Genomic DNA, 26,137 nt, shown 5'->3' with positions numbered 1-26,137 from the left:
ATAACTATTTTTCCACTTCTGCCTTCCCTTTCGCAAAATGTTGAAAATATCAATGCAATAAACATGATTAATCAGACCATTTGATAACACTCCTGGATTGAGGATTATTTGAATTGTCTGTGTGTGTTTGGGGAATTCTCCCGTTTTCGTATGCTTTGGTAGATTTGGCTGAAAACCTTTGGACATAAGAAAGCACAACTAAAGACCAATGAAAAAATAAATGACCTTTATTTCGTACAGAAACAGTGCATATCACAAAGATCAAACATCTGTTGGTGATACTAGAAACATTTAAATAACGTGTTTGAAATAAATAGCTATTAACATGTGTAAATAAAGCAACCTTTCAGACCACTTACGGCTTTCGAACACCTTCCTGGGAGATGCTGTAAACAGAACTTTGAGGGCTGTCCTCAGGTGACAAACGTTTATAGTTTCGTGGGAAATGAGGATGAAAGAAATGTCGGTCGCGGAATTATGATCAGGGCGAGTGGATGCCACAAAAACGTTTGTGCCTCCTTAGCTCTAAGACAAAGATTCTGACACCGCTACCTACAAGGCATACAATGTCCCCATGTGTAATCCACAAGGCTTCCAGAAACATCGTCTGCCAGTTCAAGTTGCTAGTGAAGTGCAATGAACAAACAAAGCAGTGTGTTGTGTGGCTCCTCTTCCAGAATAACGTTTCTTTAGGGTTCCTAAATAACCCCAATGACTGAAGTGCCCAGGATTGAAAACCCCCTTAAGACTCAAAAAAGAAAATGTGCAATGATTGACATCTCCAGGCCCGCATTTTAGATTTCTTTAGTTTCGCTAGAGTTGCTCGACTGCAGTGATCTTCTAATCAACAGTGCCATCCCACGCTGCCATGAGTGGGTACAGAAATGGTAAGAGTTGGTCAGAAGCCATTTTATGTCATGAATGCATTTCCCAATGCAGCCAAATACCCATATTGTTGCTTATAAAAGCGCTTATTCAAACAAGTTCCTTCCGTGATTGTTTGGCCAGTACAAGGATCTAAAGCCTGCCGCTGCACACGAGCGTGCATAGCCTGGTCAACTTGGCATTGAGACGCACACACATTGTTCCCTGAGCTGCCTGCATGATGAAAGTACATGTGTCCAAGTCCCAACAGGAACACAACGATAAGAACCATAGGGTTAGCACACAGTAGGGTAAGGGGACCACATGGGTCTCCCAGGTGTAACAAAAAGAAGACTATATTGATTAGGAGGAAAAGATAGCTAGGGCCTAGGGGGGCTCACTGGGGTCTCCACCAGGGAAGGAATCAATTACTTTTTTGAGATATTGCTGATGGGATATTTTGATGACACTCTTTCTGAGCTCTATGAAATTCTATGCAAATACGACAAGCATACTCGTCCTTAGCAGGGGTTAGTTGAGGATTTTTTTTTAGCTCAAACAATCGGAAAAGAGGCAACAGGCTCATACAATGGTGGAGTGGTTGGAAGTGATGAGAGGCAGGCTGCTCTTAAAGGTGAACCTGGAAAATACACATCGAAAAGATACCAGACTCTCTGCAAGGCATACTGGCTCTTCACAGGCTCTAGTCTGCTGTACAGGACCCCAACAACCAGAAACTACAATCACCCCCTGCCTGTCATCTGCAAGGCATACTGGCTCTTCACAGGCTCTAGTCTGCTGTACAGCGCCCCAACAACCAGAAACTACAATCACCCTCTGCCTGTCATCTGCAAGGCATACTGGCTCTTCACAGGCTCTAGTCTGCTGTACAGGACCCCAACAACCAGAAACTACAATCACCCTCTGCCTGTCATCTGCAAGGCATACTGGCTCTTCACAGGCTCTAGTCTGCTGTACAGCGCCCCAACAACCAGAAACTACAATCACCCTCTGCCTGTCATCTGCAAGGCATACTGGCTCTTCACAGGCTCTAGTCTGCTGTACAGCGCCCCAACAACCAGAAACTACAATCACCCTCTGCTTGTCATCTGCAAGGCATACTGGCTCTTCACAGGCTCTAGTCTGCTGTACAAGACCCCAACAACCAGAAACTACAATCACCCTCTGCCTGTCATCTGCAAGGCATACTGGCTCTTCACAGGCTCTAGTCTGCTGTAGAGCGCCCCAACCACCAGAAACTACAATCACCCACTGCCTGTAATGTCCCACCGGAAAAGCTCCTCTTCTTTTCTGACTGCACCAACACGATCAACTGTGCTTGTGTCACCCCCACAGGGCAAATCCTCAACCTTGTCCATTTCAAAGCTTTACATTTGTGTTTCATGAAATTGTCGCATCAGTTCTAGTGTAACTCGAAAATCTGACTCGTCTTCTCCACTCCTATAGAAGCCACATAGTAGGGAATGGACCCTCGTCACACTATGTGAACGATGAATGCATGTCACACCGTCACGCAGCACCCTCACAGATTGTATAGGAACCCCATTAAACACCATGGCTGCCAGATTAGCATTTATCTCAAATTGCACTATTGTGAAAATGTTCACTGTCATTACAATGCTATTGTACTTTAGTAAGTATTTATACTGCACACATCACCAACATAGTGGTCTTGGCCCACTGAGGATTGTCTGCAAGGTGGCGTATCGTGCCCTAGCTGCGGGAGTAATCAGACCGTAGTCTGTGGAGGGAAAGGAGGAGCAGTGGTGAGAGAAAGGAGAGAGAGAGGGATACCAAAGCACAGACATGTGGAAAGAAACACTAGGGGTGTAGTGGGAGTGTACATGGTGGTGGAAATTGGCCTGTTGGTGTTGCAATCATTGCTGATGGATCGGGTGGAGCTCTGATCAGTTCAGAGGCATGGAGGCCCACTCAAAGAGCTAAGCAATTTGGGTGACAGCAGATTCTAGCACAGTGTCAGGGGGCACTAAAGGTAGTCGGTGTGTGGTTGTGTGATGGACCTGAGATGTGCTCAAGCGTGAAATTGAAGTTTGGAGGCTTCTTCGCCAGAGAACGTTCATAAAACGTCCCTCTTTTGCAGAAAATTATATCCTTGGGGTTGGGCAAGCCAACTGGGGGAAGTGCATGCACCTAGAGTGGCTTGGCCATATGTGAGTGCAGGGACACAAGCTTTGAGACGTAGAAGGGGAGAAGCATAAACCTGACGCTTCAGAAGGTCAATTAGAAGGACCTTTATAGCTCTAAAAAGGCAGCAACTAGCATGAGGCACTATTCTCTGTTCAGCTAGTTCTAAGTAAAATAGAGAATGGACGCCCCTTTGTGTCTGTTAATTTTGTGTCTAAAGTTTGTACCAATGTAGGCAAAGCATCCCTGTGTGGAATTACTGTTTCGTACAGACATGCGAGAAGGGTTCCCTTCCATTAGCAACCCGATTGGTCGAACCTATCACTCGTCAGTGTGTCAGAGTCCTATGGGTGTTGTCTTTGTCTCCCCACAATGGCTATGGATTTCTTTCACACAGACTGCTGGGAAATATTTCAAACACCTTTATGGCTTTGCTTGGTCTAAAAAACATTTGTTTTTGTTCAATGGAATTAGCATTGTTCGCTACTCTGTTAAGGGTTCCTAGGCCTGATCCTTCATCGACTAGGCACCCTTTCAGCAACCTATTTTACAGATGTGTCTGATAGGTTGACATACTGTCCCCATCATGCTCTCAACTCCCTGCATAACACACATGCATTCTCAGAGGGCAACATGTCAAGGGCTTATGGCAGAGTCTGACCATGTGTGGTCCAAACAAAAAGTCACAAGGTGCACGATCACACAGAAGTGTTCAAAATGCGTTTACAACAAAGGAAGTCTTTGCTAGTGTTGAGGTAGCTCTTGGAGAGGAGTCAGGGGACAGCACAGTCTCTCCTGGTTGCATCTGCTCCTTTGTGGTGGTTTTCGGCATCGCACCTGAAGAATATCTTGCCCTTACACTGAATAATGATTTTAGATCCTGTCTGCCACCACTTACACGTGTATGTTGTAGTAGTCTGCTCTCTTTCGGCACACACGCTTGATCCAGATCCAGTAGAGTAGGACCATAAAGGCCCAGTAGAACACATAAGCAGCAGAGCCATAAATTAGGTATTGTATCTCCTGTTGGCTCTTCTCAGTCCCCCAGTCCTTCTTTGGTGGAACCGAATATGCAATGGTATACCCCAACCCGGCCAGCAACACAAGGCCCCAGATAGACAGAGGCAGGAGAGGCATGTAGTTCCCAACCATTTTCTTCCTGCCAGAGGTCCCCCAGCTGCTCTTGTTCATGGTGATGATGGCAAAGTATTTGGTAGGAAGCAGGCCGATCATGTACAGCATGGCGTAGAGAGACATGAAGATCATGACCATATTGCCACGCAGCCAGCATGCGTAGAGTGCCTTCAGGGTGGCAACGAGCTGAATGCAGATCAGGACCCACAAGATGTTCCATAGGCTGCCGGTGAAGAAGAGCTTGATAACTGTGGCAGTGACGAAGAACGGGAAAATCCCAGAGACAATGGACTCATAGGTCATCCAGAGGTGGTGCTTGTGCCACCACAGGGAATTGTAGAGCCATTCCCGGAAATAGGACTTTGTCCAGCGCGTCTGTTGGTTCAGCCACCGCAAGAACTGAGCCGGCGTCTCCGAATAGCACTGGGATCTTGCTGTGTATCTGGTTATGAGAGAGAAGATTCTGGTTAGACAAGACTCAGGAGCGGGCAAGGAAAGGCATGTCTGCTGCCATGAACCACATTATGTGTCGATGGTTAGTGAGGGGAACCTCCCATAGTCGCAGAAATGGTTCTAAGGTTGGCGAGAGGCACATTTCTTGCTGTAAATGCGCTAGAAGGCAGCCTGAGGCTGTCCTGATGTTTTGGCCTAGAACTCGCCTCAGCGCTAAAGAGGATAGCTCGGGGCAATGCGCTCGTCTTGGAAGCAAGACGACTCAGAGCAACACAGGTTTGATCCCCGGGTCCACTATTAGAAACCTCTGGGTATTAGGCACGTTATAAATAAACAATTACAATTATATAATAATAAGCAGAATAGTCAATGATGCGGGATCATGGGAGCTTTGGGGAAAACATCTCGAGAGCCACAGGTTGGGTGCCTCTGTTTAGTGCATATTTCTTTTAGCTCATGAGAGACATCTTTCTAGAGGTCAGTGTGAATGCAGCATACGAGGTCACTAAGAATCACCCCTTTTGCTAGAGGTAGATATGTTTCTATGTCAGTAAAAGGGTTGCATCACGTGATCAATGCAGAAGCCGCTACATTCATTCTGAAGCACCTCACTTGCTGTCACTTTACTCATGGTTTCATAGCCAAACGAGGTTCCTCTTTTGGTGTCAGGGGCACATGTTTAAATGATCAGGAAGTAAACTTGTCTTGCCTGCAGTGGGCATAGTTCTCCATGCAGTGAGAGGGGCCTTTTCTGCAATTGGTACATACATTTCTTGCGACCCTGAGCAGGAGTCCAGAACCCAATGCACAAAGGTCATGGTTTGACATCCTGGGAATCGACCTGCAAACGTGTGGGGTTTTCCCCCATAATCGTTTGGACATTCCTCAAATATTCACTGGCCACTTGAAGCTCGGGAGTTCTGCCACACCCGCACAGCGTGATTCGGGGTGCCATTAGAGACGTGCCCCAAGACTTGTCCAACTGTGTGCTTTTTCCATAGCCCTGCAGTGGCTGGTCGGACCCAGGAGGGTCTTGAGGCATTCTTTTTTTCACATTTAGGGCCTAATTCATGGAACGTTTTGCACGGTGCCAAGTGACTTTGCACTGCCAACAAACACTTTGAACCGGGTCTAATTCTGCTACTTCGTACTTTTTTGTGAATTAGGCCCATTTAGCACGCTGCAAAATACACTTTGCACCGCTCTGAATTTGGCCTGCTTCAACATGTTTGTTGGTGGTGCAAAGTCACTTTGCACCGTGCAAAACGTTGCTTGAATTAGGCCTTTGATGTCACTCTTGGAACACAGGTGACTGCAGGGCGGTGTGACACTATGTGGAAGATGACCGCACACCCTGCTCTATAAGCATAGAAGGCATCCTTCCTTCTGCTATGCCCCTACAGTATATAGGGAATTGAAAATAGATCTAAGCCCACCCTATGGTATCTATATGGTTGTATACGAATTGTTCGAACTACAATTGTTTGAATTACAATTGACCTTTGCACAGTTCACCGAATTTTGAAGGTCAATTGTTACATATATGTGGGGAGACACCGCCCACAACCCCCGACCCAATGGAAAACCTCCTGCGATCCCCCACCCAAACCCATTATATATATATATATAAAAACAAACCTAGGTCAATTGTGCAAAGGTGAATTCGGACCCTTGAAATTCAGTCAATTCAGACATTCGAACAATTGTGTTCGAACAATTTGGGTAATACCATCTATATGTTATTGACATAGCAGAATGCAGGGGTTCCACTATGTGTATGGTGAAGGTCGGCAGGGTAGACCTTTAATGCCCCTGTGGTGCATTAAATATATGATAAAATTCTGCATTACATTTTCCTCCGTATATATGTCACCCAAACGCCAGCCGACCTCCTATTGATCTTTCTTACAAATACACCATTTTGGAATCAGAAACTTACTTCGTGGCATATCCGATGCTGAGCATGCGATTGGTCAGATGCCGATCATCTCCAAATGTGCAGTGGGTCCCCAGAAACTTCTGATTGTACCAGGACTCCAGGAACTGCTGCAGGAGGTCATTCCGGTATAGGCCTGCAGGGGAGACAGAGAGCAGGTCACCTTCTGGATCCAAGTCATTCCCATTTCTGACCTATTTCCTGCCTTAACGAGTGCTGTCATGCGCTTGTTGGTGGGGGCCACCACAGGCACCTACCCAAACCCTTGTTTGATTGAGGTAGACTCAGTACTTTGCAAACATGATGGGTTTTGGAGGAGGTATGCAAGAGCCGGTCCCTGATTCTGGACTGACCCCAGCATTTGCAAAATCTCACTCCACCTTTCACTGTTAGACTGCACCAACAGACCCTGGATGGGGGGCTTTGAAGAATGTGCTGAAATGAAGGTGCAAAAGACCCCCGCGCCAGTAGGGCTCTAGTGGACCGGCTTCCTCCAGGTGCCATACTCCAAAAAGCTCAAAAAGAACCTATAGGGCGTGTGTTGGCCAGCTCGATGGTCGAGTGCGCTGTGTGGTGCAACCTCTGAAGTGTCGCCCCGCTCCCGCTCACCATATATTTCCCCTGGTGCCTTCTGCAGGACAATGGAACACTTTGGGGTGAGTAGATGTCTGAATGACTTTTAGATATCCACAGAGTGTTTTCGTCCTCTTCCCAAGAGTAAAGAGTGTGCCATTAATGTATCTGATGAATAAAACAGATCCTTTGGTAATTAAGAGGTGGGTCAGTGCTTTAATGTGGGGGGGGGGGGTTCTGTCCTTCTTCAAAAGGAAAGCTACAAATAGAACAGAGCAAAGAACATGGCCGAATCCTAAGCCAACGGGACACATCTGGGAGCCACTGGACGCCTGCTCTGACACAGAATCGATTATGTCCTTTCGATCAGTCCTTATTCATGTGCTCTCTTCTGGGCCGTGGAATGAAATCCCACTATCAAGTGTGTCCCTTGCTAATGAGGTATTGCAGTTTGGTTGGCAGTGCAGTTGAGCAAAGCAGTGTTCCCTTGGATATACGAGGGGAGTAGAAATTCCCGTGGGAGATAGAAATTCCCCTGGGAGGTGCACGAAGGAAGACCACCTTTTCCCCACAACACATGCTCCACTGCACAGCCCTTGGGAAAGGATGGATGTTCGCCTCTCATCCAAGGCACATTCAGGTCTAGGTCAATAGACTCATTTGGCATAATTCCCTTGAAAAATAGTGCTGTCAGTGGGAACCGGTGCTTTAAGTGGGGTGGGGAATCGGGATGTTCCGCTGTTGCCTAACTACTTTGCAGAGGGGGAACAGGAGCGGGGAAGCACCCTTTTCTATGGGGAAAAAGGAGCTCAGTTGTAGAGGCCAGTGTATTGCTAACATTAATGTTCCTACTCCTGCCTCTCCTTTTGTTTCTTAATCGGTGGCGCTCACCCCTGCAGTCAGCCCTTTCATCATGGGGATGCAAGCATATCCCACTCAGCCCCTCCCCACGATGCGGTCGCTGCTGAGTTGTGAAACAGGTGCTTGCAGGAATTGGATCCTCGTATTAAGAAACAAAAGGGAGGGGCGGGTGCAGCAAAATGAATGATAAGAATGCGCCTGCCTTTCCAACTGGGCTGAGAACGGATTGAAAAGGTTTAGTTGCAAAGTAGGGGTAGTGGGGAGAGCCCCAGCGGAGACCTGACTCGGGGGCGCTTTTTGGAGACGGTTGAGGCTCCACCTTATGTAGCCCCTGCCCACTTCAAGCCCTAGTGGGGATAAGATTTGCCCTCCAAACCAGGCTGAAAACACATGCTGCTCTCACTGGACTGTGGCAGCAGTGGCTTTATGAAGCTAATGAATGCTGGCCTCAGTCTCCGAATTGCAGCAGAATGGGGCAGAGACAGGTTCTGCTCCCCAGCACTTCAGCTTTTTCAGGGGGAACAGCATTTAATACTCCCCATGAAACATGACTCTTCTATAGGGGATGGGAAAATCTCACTTAGGACACCTGGGTTAGGCTCAGTGGCCCGCGGGGACGCTCAATTCTGTGTTATTAAAAAAAACTCAAGTCTTGGGAATCGCCTGTCTACAGAGGCGTAGACAGGGTAGGGCCTGAGTGGGCAAGGCCCACCCAAAATCTGTAAATGCCCACTCAGCAGCGCTTTGTGGGCATTTATAGATGTTAATATCACTGCGGTGGGACCAACTACATTAGCTTCAGGCCCCACTTGGTAGACAATCCGGGCTTCGCATCTGCGTCTGAATATCCCCAACCCCTACAGAAAGCCTGAGTGGTTGGACGCGGTCAGCGCGCACCCCCTTGAAGTATCCTTGGCTCGGCCGAGGGGACTCACCTAGTGGGCCGCTGATGCAGGACACGCAGTTGAAGTAGGACTGGCAGGCTCGCTCCACGTTGAAGGCGATCCAGTAGCGCAGGCTGCTCATGAAGCTGATGTAGGACTCGGACAAGTTCAAGATGCGCACGTCGCCCCCCACCGCGCCGTACCGGTCATCGGATTCCAGGACTTTCACCAGCTCCAGGGTGGCCAACTGGTCCAGCTTGGTATCAGAGTCACACACCTGCGCGGCCAGAGAGCACAAGGTTAATGTGAAAGTAGAAGCGCATTTGCTCCCATCTTTTCAGGAGCGCAACAACATTTTAATATTTGTTTGCACCTCAAATAAATTTACATTTTCTTCCCACTCATGTTTACTCTCATGGAAGAACCCAGGTAAGCAGGACAGGCGAAGATATGTGTGGCTTCCTTGCCAGGGAATAGAACTGCCATTGACTTAGGCTAGGATCTGCTGCCACCTTCATTCATAAATGCCTCACCAGTGGTATTAGCATAACTGACCTAAAAACATTTGACCCAAAACATATGATCTAATTTGTTGGCCATTTTTTCAGTCAAATTTAACTAAATATATATATGGGGTGGGTAAGGGTATAGATTAGGTTGAGGGGAAGTGGCAGGGGTCTCCCCCCGCATTTTAGACCGAACAAAAAGGTCAAATAAATGTGATCAAATGTGATTAGGTCAAATGTTTTAGGTCAAATAGACCCAAACCTCACCAGCTGTGGTGAAGGGTTTAGAGTCTTCCCTCCCCTCTATCAACTTGCCCTACTTTCTCTGTTATGTTAGGCACATGTATTCACAAATAGGTCTCTTTGATGCTCCTATTAGAAAGGTGCTTGCTCTTCTCTAACCCACCCACCCACCCCCGTGTAGGATGCCACAAAAGGCCAGGCTGCAACCAGGGCAACTGCAGAGGCCTGCTGGGTTATGGGGAATGTGTGACATCTCTGACATGCTTGGATTTCTTAAAAGCCCTTGGCTGATAGGCGGGTGCCCTACACAGGAGGCCCGGGTTTATGAATAGAATGGAGCTTCGTTAATGTTGGTATGCCAACTAGACCGTACCTTTTAAACACAATGCGTATGACAGGCCAGTGTTTGGCTTTCTGTGCGATGGAGCGGGGGCTTTGAAGAGCTGGTAGAATTACAGCCTGCTCTAGGCTAACAGGGTGGCATATTGGTACCTCTTAAAGTCATATAGGGCTTAGCTAAAGTGCTTCTAAACACACCCAATGAATTGTCCAACCTTCATATTGCACAATAGACCAGCCCAATACGCAGACCCGCCCCCCCCATTCTTTCTGTGGTCTTATCTTATCAAGCGTACCTGGATATAGTCGACTGTGTCTCCCAGGGCCTTCATAGCGGTGTACATCACCTCCCGTTTACCGCCCCATTGCTGCATGATGCACACACATCGCTTGGTCCGGATCAGCTCCTCCACCACTACCCGTCCCGGGTCCTCAATCTCAATTTCACTGTACAAGGACAGATCGGCAGGGTTCTGGTAAGCATATTCCTCCCCTCCTGATTGCAAGGCTTCCTCTGGTTTCCATGAGTGGTAGTTGTGCTTCCAGACGTAGGAGCCCACATTTTCATCCTGGAAGATCTCCATGAACATGTCCATCATGTACTGGTCGTCCTCTCTGTTGCCATCAATGACCATAATGATCTGCAGCTTCTCCGGGGGATACTGTGTGTTTTTTACGGACATCAGGCACTCTCGCAGGTAGGCCGGGTCCTCCTGATACGCTGAGATGGTGAGTGCCACAGACTTTGTGTAGCTGCAGTTCATGCAGTTCCTACGCATCCGCCGGTGTTCCAGGAAGGCGAAGGAGCTCTGTATGATGAGGTGGACTGTCAAGAAGGCCCCGTAGAGGCCAAAGGCCACAATGGCAAACTCGTCAGCAGCCAACTGGAAGCCATCGATGTACGTCCAGGCCAGGCCTCCCAGAACCAAGGCTGCGAAGAGCAGAGTGAAGATTCGTCGCCCTACTTTTGCATACGTCTTCTCCTCTTTGGGAGCCTTTTCCGCCATCCCTGGAGAAGATTCAGAAAAAATCTATTGGTTAGTGTGGACAAGGTTGTAACAGTAACTAGGCACAGTGACAATCTTTCCTCATCTGACGCCTTTCCTATATGTTACATCACAGCGGATGATCCCCTGCTTGTAAAGTAACGAATGCACATAAGGTAATTTCCCTCTCTGGACGGAAGTACGGCAAGTTAGTTCGAGGTATTTCTACTAATTCTGTTCCCAAAAAAACAACATCTGGCTTATCAAATGCATACAGGTGTCCACAGAGAGGGGACAGGTTTGAGACATGCTGCAGAGAACTGAAAAAGGTGGAGCAACCTCTGCCCCGTCATGTTGGGGACAACTTTGTAGACCAACCTCGCAAGCAGATACCCAAAAGGTTCCTGCAAACCTCCTTTCAACGGAAATAGTGGAAGGACTTGCGCCACTGACAAGAAGTTCACTCGAAACTAACATTGTTAAACCGACATGATGGACGGAACTGAGACATTTCCCAAAAAAGTAAGGGGGAAGAAACAGCCACAGTCATGAGAACACAAGTTACAGGGAATTTGAAACTCTAGTGAATGTCCAAAGGGCATGGCGGGGCTGGGTGTGCAGGATCTCCACTCGTGTGTGAATGCGAATCCACTAGGCTGTGTCCCCTCTCTTAGCCTTAGTTGCCCATTCACTGTAAGTGTTAGGATAGGTCCTTTACTAATGCATTAATGCCTTTCTTCAATGAAGAACGCAAGCTTCTCAATACAGGAATAGGTGTGTGCCAAGCAAGAAGTATGTACACACCTGTGCACACGCTACAAGTAGTGACAGACAGTCTTGAAAGGGTAGGATAGGAGAATTGTATTCGAGAATTAGAGCCTTTTCTGAAATTACAGGGTGCTGGTAGGCAGGGCTGTTGCATGATGATTGAATGCAATTGGCAGGTGTACAAGAAAAGAACAGAATGTTTGCACATGTATGTTTGGAAAGCAGCGGCATTGCTGGGTCGGGCAACCAGTGGGGACATTGCACAATGTCCGTTTATCTGACAGTAAACAGCGCTGTGAGTTAACATCACAACGTGCAGATATGATCAGAATAATAATCAAAATATTCATGATAATAATAATATCGTTCCATGCCAAATATTCCAAGAACTCAAGTTAACTCAATGTAGCTACCATGGGAGAATGTATGGCTGAGTGGGCACTGTTGGGCTTGGGTCTTGTGAATTTTAGAATGACCACATATCCGAAGCAGGTGCTTACCTCTCTGAACTATCTACACGTATCGTACAGATAATTATAGAATATTTACAAATTGCACGATGCAAAGCAGAACTATTGGAGAAGCTGGCAATAAAGAAATAAGGTGTTTTCCAGAAATATGATTAGCAGGGAAATTGGGTAATGTCAGTACATCTGACAGTGCCCAGGGTTGTGGGTTAATGGCACAACGTGTAGCTATTAAGCAACGAATAGCCCTTGATCCCAGCTTCTAAGCGCTGTGTTGTTACTATTGCCCGATTTCAGGTCTGTGTATCGACCTCTGAAGGATGAAGCCAGCCCTGAGGGCATGCAAACTGGTGTTCTGAGTGCTGCTGAACACACAGGTCAGCGATATCTTGTCAGATGTACTGGACAATCAAAGGATGTTTTGAAATTATAGCACACTAAACTAGCATATGTGATAGCCAAATAGACTGAGGGCTTGATTCAAGGAAACGTTTTCCTATGGGATTGCGCCATTATAAAACACTTCCATGAATCAGGAATTAAATGTATGGGTTGGCCAGGCTAACATTCAATGCTGTAATCTGCCAGTCACGCAACATCTGAACTTTCTTTGAACCTTTAAGCCTGGGCCATGAACACACATCCTTCATGAACATGTATGCAGCAAACTGACAAGGGCACCACTACCCAACGAAATAAAGCATTCTACCACTAATCGGCATCAAATAATATGAACTCGACAGATCAGCATAACCATGGCACAAAAGAGCGGGCACAGACGACTCCACTAACCCTACTGAAAACTCTCCCTTATCGTGCACACTCACCCTCACACACTGAACAAAACACATACATACCTCTACCGCAGCAAAAACCTCAAACCACCACCAACTGCACACACTCTGCAACAGCCAACAGGAAACAAAACCGATTACACACAAATCACCCCATACACACTCATACACCAAACACCACATGTCTAGCAACTGCAAACTGCCACCGGCACCGCTACCCAACGAAATAAAGCATTCTACCGCAAATCAGCATCGACTGATATGAACTCGACAGATCAGCATAACCATGGCACAGAAGAGCGGGCACAGACGACTCCACTAACCCTACTGAAAACTCTCCCTTATCGTGCGCACTCACCCTCACACACTGAACAAAACACATGCATACCTCTACCGCAGCAAAAACCCCAAACCACCACCAACTGCACACACTCTGCAACAGCCAACAGGAAACAAAACCGATTACACACAAATCAGGCCATACACACTCATACACCAAACACCACATGTCTACCAACTGCAAACCAGCAGATAGCACACAGTGACCGTTTTCAACAGCACACCAAAGCTCCCTTGCACATTACTCTCCCAATCCCACTAAGACCTCCCAGCCCTTCTTCCTTTTCAGACCGGCCAGAGCGCCTGGAGTTCATGAAAATGGCACCTGTGCTCGGTATACATCACTATAACATAACATAGCCGGCACCTCTTTACAAAAGGGGCGTTAAGACAGAAATGACCTACTAGCAGCACACGTGGCTATGCACGATTACTTGCAGATGAGGTTTCCAAAAATCCCCTCCATCTCGCCGAAACACGCCTTTGTCCCCCAACTCCAAACAAAACTAAAAAATGCTGACTTCGAGAAGGGGGCACGGTTAACTTATTGCCAGGCAGATAAAGGATAGCCTTGTAGATATATCACACAAGATATCAAATGTTCAACGGTGTGCAGTAGTTCAGATAGGGTTCAGAGGCCGCAGCAAAAGAAAGATAGCTCATGGGTTAATGCACCTGCTGCAGACATCTGTTTAGAACCCGTAAGACACAGGGCACCGTCCCTATGGCTCAGTGCTGCCTCTTTCAAAAGTTGCCAAACTGAGGTTAAAATTGGCTAACAGTAATGCCTGTTATTTCCAGCCCCAGGATTCTGTGCGCTCTTCAGAAAAGGAGCCGTTATCTTCTCTTCTCCCTTTCTGCCCTCTTCAGCCCCTCTTCCCCACCACACACAGAGCCCGGCCTGGTTAACCCGAGACGGGCAACATACGCCCGCTCTGTGGGACCCTGAAAAATCGTCTTCTGGCAGAAGCCTTTCTGTGTTCTGTATTCAGGGTACCTGGATATGATGATCTGGTACCCTGGGTAGGGTAGGTGGGGGAAGGTAGGGTGACCAGATTTAAAAAGTAAAAAACCGGGACAAGGCACCGAACATAAAAGTAGGACTAACTCTTGAAAGTGGCTGTCAAGGGAGTACACTTTAGTAGCGTTTGCAGGTGAAGCGGGTCTAAGTGTTAAAAGAAAAACATATTATATTTGATTTATCACAAACTAACACTATCTTAAGTTGTGAAATGCAGCATTTCTTCTGTGTGAGTCTGTGCTTTCCTGTCTGCCAGCCATGAAGATCTACTACAAAAACACCAGGACCACTGCAATTTCCAATAGGAACACAATCTTGCGAAAGGGGGACAAAGCACCAAAAATCGGGAGAGTCCTGACAAAACCGGGACGTATGATCACCCTAGGAAGTGACGGTGCACCCCAACACCTGCTGGCCGGATTCAAGCTGCCTTCCCCCACACTGCAGATGTTGCTGGACCAGACTGGGCAAAGTGCGCAGAACGTGGTCCCCTCTATGCCACCTGCTGCGCCCACCGAGTACTCAGGTAACCCGACCTTCACCAAAGCGTAACGGGGGAGCTCGGAGAACTGCCTGCCAGACCTGGCCTCTGAAATGTATGGAGGGCTGGGGCAGGGTCTTTCACGCACTCTGCCCCAGCGGTGCCTCCCCATCCCTCAGAGGGGCAGGTCTGTCGGAATCCTCCAGACTTACGCATAGCCACTTCGCCCTAGATAGAGAGTGGCTGAGAGAGAGCGCGAGAGAGGGAGAGAGAGAGAGAGAGCCCTTTGGAGGTGGCGTCCAAGGCTTACCTTAGGCTTGCAGTCGTGCACAGACGTGCCCCGGTTGTCACGGTGGGCTCTCGGGTCCAGCGGTGGAGGCGGTCAGTCAGGGGAGGGCAACGCAGCATCCCATGGCTGTTCTTAAAATCGGAATGGGGGAAGTTAAAGGAAGCCTTCGCCCAGGCTTGTTCAGTTACGAATGGCGGTATCTTAAGAGGAGAGAAGTTCAATGCGCTCTGACAGCGCAGATCTAAAATACTTCTCTGTGACTGACGGGGGCTGCTTTTCATCTTGGGAAAGGGCGCGCCGAAGGGGGCACGGCCTGTGACATCACACCCCGAGGAACACACTGTACGCAGGTCAAGTGCGTGTTCATATCTCGGAGCCTCGCCCGAGCCTCCCCTTGAAGCATTTCTTCGCATTTCTGCTTTTCTCTTCTTTTTTCGGATTCGTATTTTCCCACACGTTTTCCGTCTTTGTTTTCCGGTTGTTCATACGCCCTAACCTTTCTATCAATATTTCGTCGGTGGCGTCCTTTACTCTGTTTCTCCTTTTTCTTTATTGTGTATTTTCTGTACATTTCGCTAACTTTTCATGTCACACTTCTCTTCGCCATTCCTTTGTACTTCGCCGCTGCGTGCTTTCTTTCATTTCCCCAAAACTGTTGTGGCCAAAATGAATAGAAACGACCATTTTCCCTTTCATCGCAGTGCTTATCATGCATTCCCTCGCCCCTTGTTCTTGCTTTATTTTTACTTTTAAATCAAGTTCGTTTCTTTATTTTTCCTTCGTTCTTCCTTCTGTCTTTCTTTTGTTCATTCTTTCTTTTCTTCTTTCATTCCTTCTTGCCTTTTTCCCGTATCCCTAACACCCGTATTTTAAGCTACATATCTTACACTTGTCTCCTTTTCTCTCCAATCATTTCTCTTCTCTTCTCTTTAGTTCCGTCTTTTCATGTCTCCCCTCCTCTTCTGCCTCTCTCCATCTGTTATATATTGAACACAAACCTTTTGCTACTAAACATCCCATATTGTGTACAATATGTAATATATATATACATATATATATATATATATATTTGTATATATATATATATTAACTGGAATAACTTTAGTTAAAGTGCCGATTTATCGCAACAAAACACTTGAAATTGAACAGACGTGGGAAGTCATGACCAGCTTAACTCGACGCGCTCCGGTTGATGTCCCCTATAACAGGCTCAAATTAAGAGAGACTGGTGGTGTTCTCCGAAAAACAGAGCTTGTGTACTTGTGGGTTGTGGTGTTAGCTAACTTCCTTGTTTTTGAGTATGTGTATGAACTTGGTAATTGATATTGTATAGGACTTTTGTATGGAATGGACAGCCCTACATGTATTTCTCATAGATGCCCTGCCTGGCTACTGTTCGGTATGTCCTTATTTACACTCCACTGTGTATTTGCCTTCCCCTTTGTTTCTCTATCAGAGAAGTATGTTGTACTCAATGTTGCATGTTTTTTGTATAATTTTTTTGTGTATGTATTGTGTTATCTTATTTATTTATTGATTGTATTGTTTTTGTTATTTTTGTTAGCGCCGTGATGCCTACGGGCTAGCCCATGTCCTATATAAATAATATAAACAGAATAAACAAAACTAATGCTATATCCCCCATAAGGCCATTTTGTATGTCATTCTGAATTCCTTCTCTTACTATATGTGTGTCCTCATGGGCGTTGCACACGGGAATGCACCAAGTTCAGCTGGTAATGACTTCCCACTTTCGACGTTTTGTCACGATTAATCTGCTCAACTTACATTTTTTCAGTGAATTTCAGGGGTTTTGTTATACCGTAGTTTTTTTACGGGCCACTAGCTATTTCCAAGGCCTTCAGCAGTGACCACTGTAGATGTTCCCCCAATACGTTTCTTTTAGACCAACTTGTTGGCCACTATTTGCGTCTTTTGGGACCAGAAGCAAGGGCCATTGGCCCTGGCCAATGAGCACAGCTAATGGCCATGTCCACTGTACATTTTAAAACACTACTGCGCCACTATCTATGGTCTTTGGCCAGTGGCCAGGGCTTTCATCTGTGTACACCGTACATGTTCCCCCAGTATGTTTCTTTTGGACCCTTTGAAGCCACTAGCCAGGGTCTTCAGACGTGGCCACTGTACATGTTCCACAAATATATTTATTTTGGACTCACTAGGCTGTGCACATTATTGTTGGGATGAATGTCCAGACAACCGCCCCTCCTAGACGATTTAGATTGCAAAAAAATATGGAAATGAACACGGGACGGTGTAGGGGGCAGGGACTTGGCGAGAGTAGAAAACCATAAAAGGGAAAAGTTAATTAAGCAATGCCACAATTCAATTAGGTAGGCTATAATGTGCTTATACACACAACAATCATTGCACAAACTAACATCGCATTTACGAGTATGCCTGAATCCTCGCAGGCCATATTTTCATAGACAACACAGCACAATGATGCCTCCTTTCTCATCTCACCATTGCATCCCGATACCCAGGGGCGACAAAGAACACACAGAGGCCCCCACACCAGTTAAGGTCTTTGAATTAATTAGGTAGGAATGTGTGCAGCCGATGAAGTGAAGGCCTGCCCCCTAGTACCGAGGTCATATTCCTGAGAGCAAAGGCAGAGGTCTTGGGATGGCAAAACATGAATCAAAACGAAGACGTGAGCGCCCCCCAGAATGATGGTCACTTCATTTGAACTATCAGATCTGCATGGAAATGGGCCCTAGATGCTTTGTGAACGGGACTGGTTAGTTCAACACTAAGTTCATTGTCGGGGAGAGGTAACTGATGAAGTGGAAAACAGAGAACGACTTGTAATATGTTTTGTGCCTGGGAGAGCTCATGAATGGCACCCATACAGTGGGGAGGGCATGTTGGGATGACAATGTGTCTGCAAGGAGAAAAGGTCTGCTTTGTCGGCAAGGAGCAGGCTGACCTTGAAGAGTCCTACTGAGTTAATATTGATAACCAGGTGCATGTCACATGGTTAGGATAAAAGGTAGGGTGGGGCCAGTTGATGTTAACTAATTGCTTTGCAGCATTCCATGATGGATGCAGATGTTACTCACGTGTAGTGAAGAAGTGTGAAAAGACAGCAGAACCAATTGGAGAAGGGCCATATGTAATCATTAGCATATACATAGGTGGCAGCTAATGAGGGTGGGGAATTAACACTGTATATCAATTACGTCATGAGTGAAGATTTGTGTGTTTAAAATCTGATTCTTGTACGAAAGATGTCAGAGAGCTCTATGGCAGTGGACTTAATACCCTGTCGCCTTTTCCTTTTTTATAGAAAATAAAACTCTTGTCTTTCTCAATAGCGGGTGCACCTAGTCTTTTTCTCTAGCAAGTTGGGAGTTATCCCACATTTCTGGGTACCCCCAACGTGATCTCAGTAACCCCTGCAAAGACAGAGGATTACTGGCTGCATATCTGGAAAGGACGCGCCTACCTGCAGCGACCAGTCCCCCTTGTGCATAAACTGTGAGAGGTTTACAGGAGCTGTGTTATCAGAATTCCTATCTGTTCTTTGGAACGGGGAGCGGTCCCCCGGTTGTACAGGCCGTTGACGGGACCCCGGGTCAGAGGACTTCAGATGAACACCCAAACGTAGGTGTGTCCCCTTATGGAGAAAAATAAGTGGGATATGAGGAGAGTGTGTGAGTTTTGGAGAGTGGATATGTATGTGTGGAGAGGAGAGTGTGGACTGATGAAATAGAAAACCATGTGGTGTCATATATATATATATATATATATATATATATATATATATATATATATATATATATATATATATATATATATATTGAGGCCTTTATATTATGATTTGTGGAGTAACATGATGTTTTCCTTAGGTCATAGGGGCAAAGACAGCGCTGTATAATGGAAGAAAAGAGGATATGGATAGAGGCTCTGTATAGTTAGCGAGCCTGGGATTGCTCCATCCAATATATAGGGAGGGCTTGGGAATGAAAAAGTAGTCGTGCTAGAGGCCCTAGTGGCTTGGGATCTCCTCACCCAATAAAGTGGGGGTGTTGGAACGAAAAAGTAGAATTTGTTGTGATTTTATTGTTAACAAGTTTTCGTTATGGTGTGGTTAGTATTGGTTAAAGTAGAGTTTATTGAGGTGTGACATGGGAAGGGCGAAAGACGTGTGTGTATTTGTGCATGTGTGGGCAAAGAGGGTTGAGTGTGGGGTGCAAAAAGAGGGTACATGGAGGGGATACAGGTTTGTTGGGGCGGGACAAAGGGAATTTGGAAACATTGTACAAATATTGATGTGAAAGAGTAGCTATTATGGAGCCAACCACTCAGTTGTCTCAAGATAAGATTCTTAAATGTCATAGGGAATGGTGCGCAGAAACAAAGGGGGAGATGTTTAATCCAGGACACAAATAATAGAGAGATTCTTAGTCACAGTGTACATTTTTAACAGCTAAATATAAGGCAAGGAAATAAAAAAAAAACAGAAAGGAGGTATTGGAATTGTGGAAAATGTTGGAAGATTTAGAGGATTGGCACACCGATTATTCTAAGGCACCAGGTGAGGTGACTACCATGTGTAGTACTAATACTACTATGGTTACTGTCCCGAGTGCCCCTGCGGCCCCCATGGAAACAGACAGGTGTCCACCATTTGGATGTTACACCACATGGGCTGCGTCAGGATATACACATCCTAAGTATGGCCCATTGCCTACAATGCCCCTCTGCCACCTTTGTCGGCACACTATCAGAATTTTCCCAACCCCACAGCGTCAGCTGCTGGGAGGGGTAAGGGACAAGAGGGAGATGATGCAAAACCACAAAAGGAGCGTTTAGATATATTAAGGATAGTGGAAGGTGAATTGGCATGATTAAAATTAGAACAGTGAGAGGGACAACAGACACCTACCAAAGTGGATGAATGGAGAGCAGGGGACATTTGGTTTCGAATAGATAGTACAGCTATCAAAGGTGTGCACGGAGAAAAGGAATGGGAAGTTAGAAGGAGAAGAGAGAGGGGTGTGTGGATTTTGTGATGGCAAGGTCGGAGGAGGAATACGCCTGTACACACAAAGGGGTAGAAGAGTGGGACATGGTAGATGAGTTGGAAGAAGCAGAACAGCCACGTGTAATATCCCCTCGAGTAGAACGTTTGTGAGGAACATAGGTTACATAACAGGTTTGAGTGAATGGCAGTAGCTAAGAGATTGGTGCTGGGAAAGTAGAAATTTAGGAAGTCGGTAGGAACACACTTTCCGCTGTTGCTTAAGAGTCCAGGATGAGCACAGTATTTCCCTTGGGCACACATGGACCAAAACAATCTCATAAAAAAACAGTCCTGTCCCACACAGCCGGGTTGTGTAAATAGATATATGCATTTAAAAAGCATACAGCTGTACAACCTTGGGTATAGGTGATTTGAAAAGTTTGCGTCAAAACCGGGAGACCAGGCTCATGACATCTGGATTAAAGCAGGGTATCCAGGTGTGAAATTAGGCAATGATAGCCATGAAGCAGCACCTTTCAACAACATTAGGGCCCAACTATGGGCAGAATTACGGTATCCAGACACACCCGATCTTCAGTCGAATATGCAACAAACCATCCATGACAACGAGGATCCAGCCAAATACATATTACATACACAAGAAATGTGGCGGGCAGAGACAGGGGATTCATGGGATCAAGCGATTCCCTTTTTCTATTTCATGATTAATAGAGAGCTCCCGAAAGAGGTGCAGAAGGCACTTGACAAGATAGTGGGGATTGACGCAAATGGTTGGGCGGAAATGCAGTCTATTATTATCCATCATTGTAACAGGTTGAAAGAAAAAGAGAAGGAATCCGGGCAGCGAGCGTAAGCAGAGGAAGCGAAACTGGTTCAAAAGAAGTTAGCAAAGGTTGCATTGGAGGGGCCGTGGCAGTAGTGCAGACAGAAGGTTCGGTAGACCTTAGGGTGATTCAGGATGACATACACGCAGCACCCGGGTGGGGAAGAGAGAACGGGTGGACAGGTGGGTACAAACCTTCATACAAACAGGAGTTTCCAGGGGGATTCAACAGGGATAGGGGGATTTTTGGATGCTTGATAAGGCAAAGGGGTTTTGCAGGAATGAGCCCGAGAGGAGAAGTAGCAGGTCAGTGTTGGACATACAGACTCAAGGGTCATTTTTAAAGAGAATGTAGGAGTAGACAGGTGTATGCATATCCTTAACAGCAGATGTATCCTTATTCGCATGGAGATCCAGGTCCATACCCCCAGTCATATGGACAGATGCCTCCGATGGTGCCTTATGGTGTACCAATGCCGGCAGCCCCTCCCGTTCTGCCACCAACTTTCCAGCAGTTATCCGCCCCTGGAACAAGTCATGTGCTGTCATTCACTGTATATCAGGGACAGCAAAAGGGCCCCCATATCTTGAGTAACAACTGTGAGAAACCAGAGGGTATTCTCCCAAGCAGACCTCAAGAATCCCTTATTCAGGTGGCTTGGGAAAGGCTGGCGTTCTCTCAGATCCATATCTTCGGGGTAGATGAGTGAGGGAGGATCACCTGGGTAGGGGAGCCCGGTGTTATGCTTAGGGGAATGCCCCAGGTGAGGCGCAGTATTATACCAGAGAAAGGGATGAGGAAGACGAGGTCCTTGAGGCTTTATTAGGCTGTACCAGCTCGACCTCCCTTCTACCCAATGAATCTCCTTTACCAGAATACGAAATTCCCTCCACATCTGCTAAATCCATTAGAAACTCTGTTTCACTCAAAAACCACATCTCCCAGAATCCTTGCTAGCTTGTTTCCTACCTGAATACTCCCAATCTTTCTTTTGCACATCCCTCTGATAGTTAATTCCCGAACACCCAGTCTACTTTGACAAAACACTACCGTTCCCACAATCTCCCCAGTTAATTTCATGATAATATTCCCAGTCATTCCCGTTTGTTTCACATACCCTACCAATCTCGTCCTTCTGAGTTTACCAAACCACCTAGTATGAGGGTTATAATTGCATATAACAATTCTTCCCCATACTACCCCATATGATACTTAACAACTCTATCCCCCTTTTTTCTAACACAAACACTTTCCCAACACAAGGGTCATGCAAAGTCAGGCAATTGAGCAGAACCACACACACCCCATGGCCCCTTCCTTTCACCACAGGGATAAAAGGTGGAACACAAGAGCACATGATGAGCAGGGCAGACCCGCACGACGAGACAGCTATCCGAGGGCGGCAGTTCAAGAGGAGGAGAAAGCCGGCGAGAACCGAAGGAGATAATGGACCTTGTCCTTTCCGACCCAGACCTGTGAAGCCTCCGTGGAAGTAAACATAAGACCGCAAACAAATGCCAGCCTGTGTTTCAGCAAATGTCAACAGTACATGGAGCACGCCTACACTGATAATCAGAACAGGGAGAGACGCTTGCTACCGTGGTACCGTCCTTGACTCCAGAGACAAGAAAAGCCAAGCGGCTCATCACAGCCGGTGAGTAGAGGGGAGAACTGATAAGAAACCAAATTGTGTTGAACGAAAGTTGCAAAAGCCACGTTAAGGAAAGTTCAAAGAACTGTTAATGTCTTAGGGGAAAACCAGCTGCAGAAGGGTCCCATTTTGTTAGTAGGGACTGCTTCTTCATTTACCTCTGCAGATTTGGGCAAGGTTCCTGATAAATTGTGGACACATCGATACACATCACTTTGAAACCTGGTGCTGCATTCCCGTGAGTAAAACAGTATCCCCTGTCAAAGGCAGCAGAGGAGGGGATTTATGGCACTATTATGGCCCTTTTACATCAGAGTATTATAGTACCTTCAAATTCACCCTGTAACACGGCTATTTACCCAGTGAAGAAATCGGAAGGTGCTAGTTGGAGAATGACTCAGGATCTACACCCTCTTAATGACATTGTACAGGCAGAATTCCCAGTGGTTCTGAACCCTGCCACAATATTGTGTAATGTACCTGTGGAGGCCACCCATTTCACTGTAGTGGACTTGAAAAGTGCTTTCTTCTTGGTGACCCTGCATCCTGATTCACAGTATCTCACACATTTATGTTTGCTGGGAGCTTATTCAAACATACTAGGCTTCGTAAAGCGTACTGTGAGTCCCAGTGTATTTTTAATAGGAAGCTACATGAAGTGTTAAGCAATATTTCTGTCCCCACTACCATAATGCAATACGTGGATGACTTATTGTTGTGTAATACCATGGATTATCAATGCAGGGAAGACTCCATAGCTTTGTTACAATTTTTGGATGACAAAGGGTACAAATTGGACAGAACACAATTGCAATATTGTCAGCAGAATATGTTGTTATGTTATGTTATGTTACTGGTACTTCTAGATTGCAGTCCCACAGGGGTATCTTGACGCTATGAGAGAAGGCAGCTACTGATCACTTCGAGGCAAGCCTAAAATAAGTATGTTTTAACTGACCTTCTGAAAGCTAGATCATTTCATGTTTTCTTAATAAAAAGCAGAAGGTCATTCCATAAGGCTGTAGTGGAAACGGAGAACGCCCGGGCCACCAACCTGAACCCGTTTATACGTTGGCACTACAATTGTTTGGCCATAGCAGAGTGAAGGCTACGAGTAGGATAATAACAGGTGAATTTGGCTTGGAGATATTCAGCACCGTGGTTATGAAGGGCATGATGAACTATTCATAGGCCCTCATTACGATACTGGTGCTAAACCATGGCGCTATTAGCACCATGGTTGGTCCCAGTATCGTAACGAGTCCGCCAATGTTCAATGGGGAATTACCACCCCATTCCAAGGTTGGTGGGGCGGTAATTCCCCATTGAACATTGGCCCTTCCCCATTCCCATTTTTGCCCCATAGGGCTCAATGGGATTGGGGAAGGCGCTAAGTACGGTACCGCAAATTGCGGTACCGTACTTAGCACCAAGGTCCCTTTGCGGGTCCCTACTTTAACAGCTGGTCTAGACCAGCCGTTCAGGTCGGGTCCCGCAAAGGGACCTCGTAGTAAGGCGCTAATGGGAGAACTGCGCCGCAGCCTTTTACGGCACCATGAACCCATTAGCGCCAGGGTCGTAATGAGGCCCATAGTGCCTTAAAGTTGACCCGCTAGGCCACTGGAAGCCAACGGAGAGTAGGAAGCACGGAGAGATGTGCGCTCCAAAGGGCGTGCCAGTTGCCACCCATGCGGCTAGATTCTGTAGTCATTTTAGCCGTTGAATCAAACCCTTAGGTTGGGCTAGATACAGAGAGTTGCATTAGTCTAGCCGCGATATCACCATAGCCGCCACTACAGTGGGACACAGCAGGGCAGGGATAATGGGCAGCACCTTTTTTAGAATTTTCAACTGAAAATGGCCAGCCTGACACACCGCAGTGACCTGTTTGTCCATAGAAAGTGATGCTGAGGTAACAACACCCAGAGTTTTCACTTTTCCTACCGGGATAGGGAGAGGGCCTAGAGATGTGGGCCAGAAAAAGGACACCCAAAGCGTGGGGTTAGGAGGGCAACCCACCACCATCACCTCAGTGTTATCTCCATTTAATTTGAGCCAATTGCAGTTCATCCACTCTCCCACGGCTGTTAGACACTCCCATACGCACAATGACACATCAGCCTGATTGAGGTCTAATTGGATCAGAATCTGAGTATCGTCGGTGTACGAGTAGCATCTGATGCCAAAGGAGCTGATCAGACATACAAGGGCCCAAATGTAGATGTTAAACAAAATAGGAGATAAGGAAGAGCCTTGCGGCACTCCACAACTGAGGTGACAAGGAGCAGAGGGAAAGGGGGGCATAGAGAGGGTCTGAGTACGATCAGCCAGGAATGACATAAACCAGGCCTCTACTTGCCCTGATATACCAAACTGGGCAAGACGGGATAACAGAATGGAGTGGTCGACCGTTTCGAAAGCTGCTGAAAGATCTAACAGAATCAGAGCTCTCACTCCACCTGCATTCACCAGCTTGACCATGTCATCCTGGACGGCGACCAGAACACTCTCCGTGCCCCTACCTGGGTGAAAACCAGATTGAGCAGAATAGAGAAGATAGGAAGATTCGAGGAATGTAGACAGCAGGGGGGGGCACCAGTGACTCCAAGAGTTTAGACAGGATAGGTAAAAGTGAGATGGGGTGGAAATTAGATAGAACAGAGGGGTCTGAAGATGGTTTCTTCAGAAGGGCAATTACCCTAGCTGCCTTCAATTCCCGCGGGACCAACCCAGACTGGCACGAATCATCAATGGCCCCCGTAATCTCTGAAAGCAGATTTGGGGCAATGTCTTTCATAACTCGTAAAGGGGTAGCATCGGAAGGGGAACAAGATTTGATTTTTAAAATAGCCACCAGAACTGTCTCTTCTGAGAATCTGGGGGAAGTAGACCAGTTCTTTGCCTGAGAGTGAACAGGGGTAACATGGGGAGAAGAGATATTTACGGCCAATAAGTCCACAGTCACTATTGTAGAGATGTTTTGTCGAATAGTGTCAATCTTCATGATAAAATATTGCAACAGAGCACCACATAGCTCTTGGGTAGGAGTGACGGTTGGGATCAATCTCTATGATGAGTCAAGAGCCTTAACAACTGAGAAAAGGCCCTAGGCTGAGATAAAAAGGACTCAATATTAATAGTGTGGTATAGGGTTTTTGCAGCTTTGATTTTAGCAGAGAAAATGGCAGAGCATGCTTTATATTGTTGTACTTGGGACAGTTGATTTCCGTGAATGGCAAAAGAATATCTCCCAAGCGAGCAGTAGCAGTGCACGCCACACCCCAGCCAGTGACAGTGAAGTATGTGCAGACCTTTGTGGTCCTTTTGTAATTATTGCAGAGCATGGATTTTTTATTGCACTTCATACACCAAATCATTGCTTCCGGCCCTAACGGAAGCACAGCATACACAAAATAAGATTATTTGCACTGATGAGATGGTCACTAAGTTTCAGGAGCTATTTCTACACTGCAGTATTGGCTAGCCCTGATTTAAAGCAAGAGTTTTATCTCTTTTTAAATTCTGATGGTCAAATGATGACTGC

At 46.5% G+C, this 26,137-nt stretch overlaps 1 protein-coding gene across 1 annotated transcript; it reads right to left on the bottom strand.

Moving 5' to 3' along the window:
* Positions 1-209: 209 nt before the first annotated feature.
* On the bottom strand, positions 210-15,360 carry HAS1 (hyaluronan synthase 1). The gene is made up of 5 exons (XM_069640628.1): positions 15,126-15,360; positions 10,256-10,968; positions 8,923-9,148; positions 6,557-6,689; positions 210-4,606 (listed from the first exon to the last, which is right to left on the bottom strand). Exons 2-5 carry the CDS (start codon positions 10,964-10,966, stop codon positions 3,925-3,927), a joined length of 1,752 nt encoding a protein of 583 aa, XP_069496729.1. The 5' UTR covers positions 10,967-10,968; positions 15,126-15,360; the 3' UTR covers positions 210-3,924.
* Between the last annotated feature and the right edge of the window lie 10,777 nt (positions 15,361-26,137).

This window comes from Ambystoma mexicanum, chromosome 1q (genome assembly GCF_040938575.1).
Source record: "Ambystoma mexicanum isolate Mex_15411 chromosome 1q, UKY_AmexF1_1, whole genome shotgun sequence".
Lineage (NCBI taxonomy): Eukaryota > Metazoa > Chordata > Amphibia > Caudata > Ambystomatidae > Ambystoma > Ambystoma mexicanum.
This window is presented reverse-complemented; position numbering and strand designations above follow the sequence as displayed.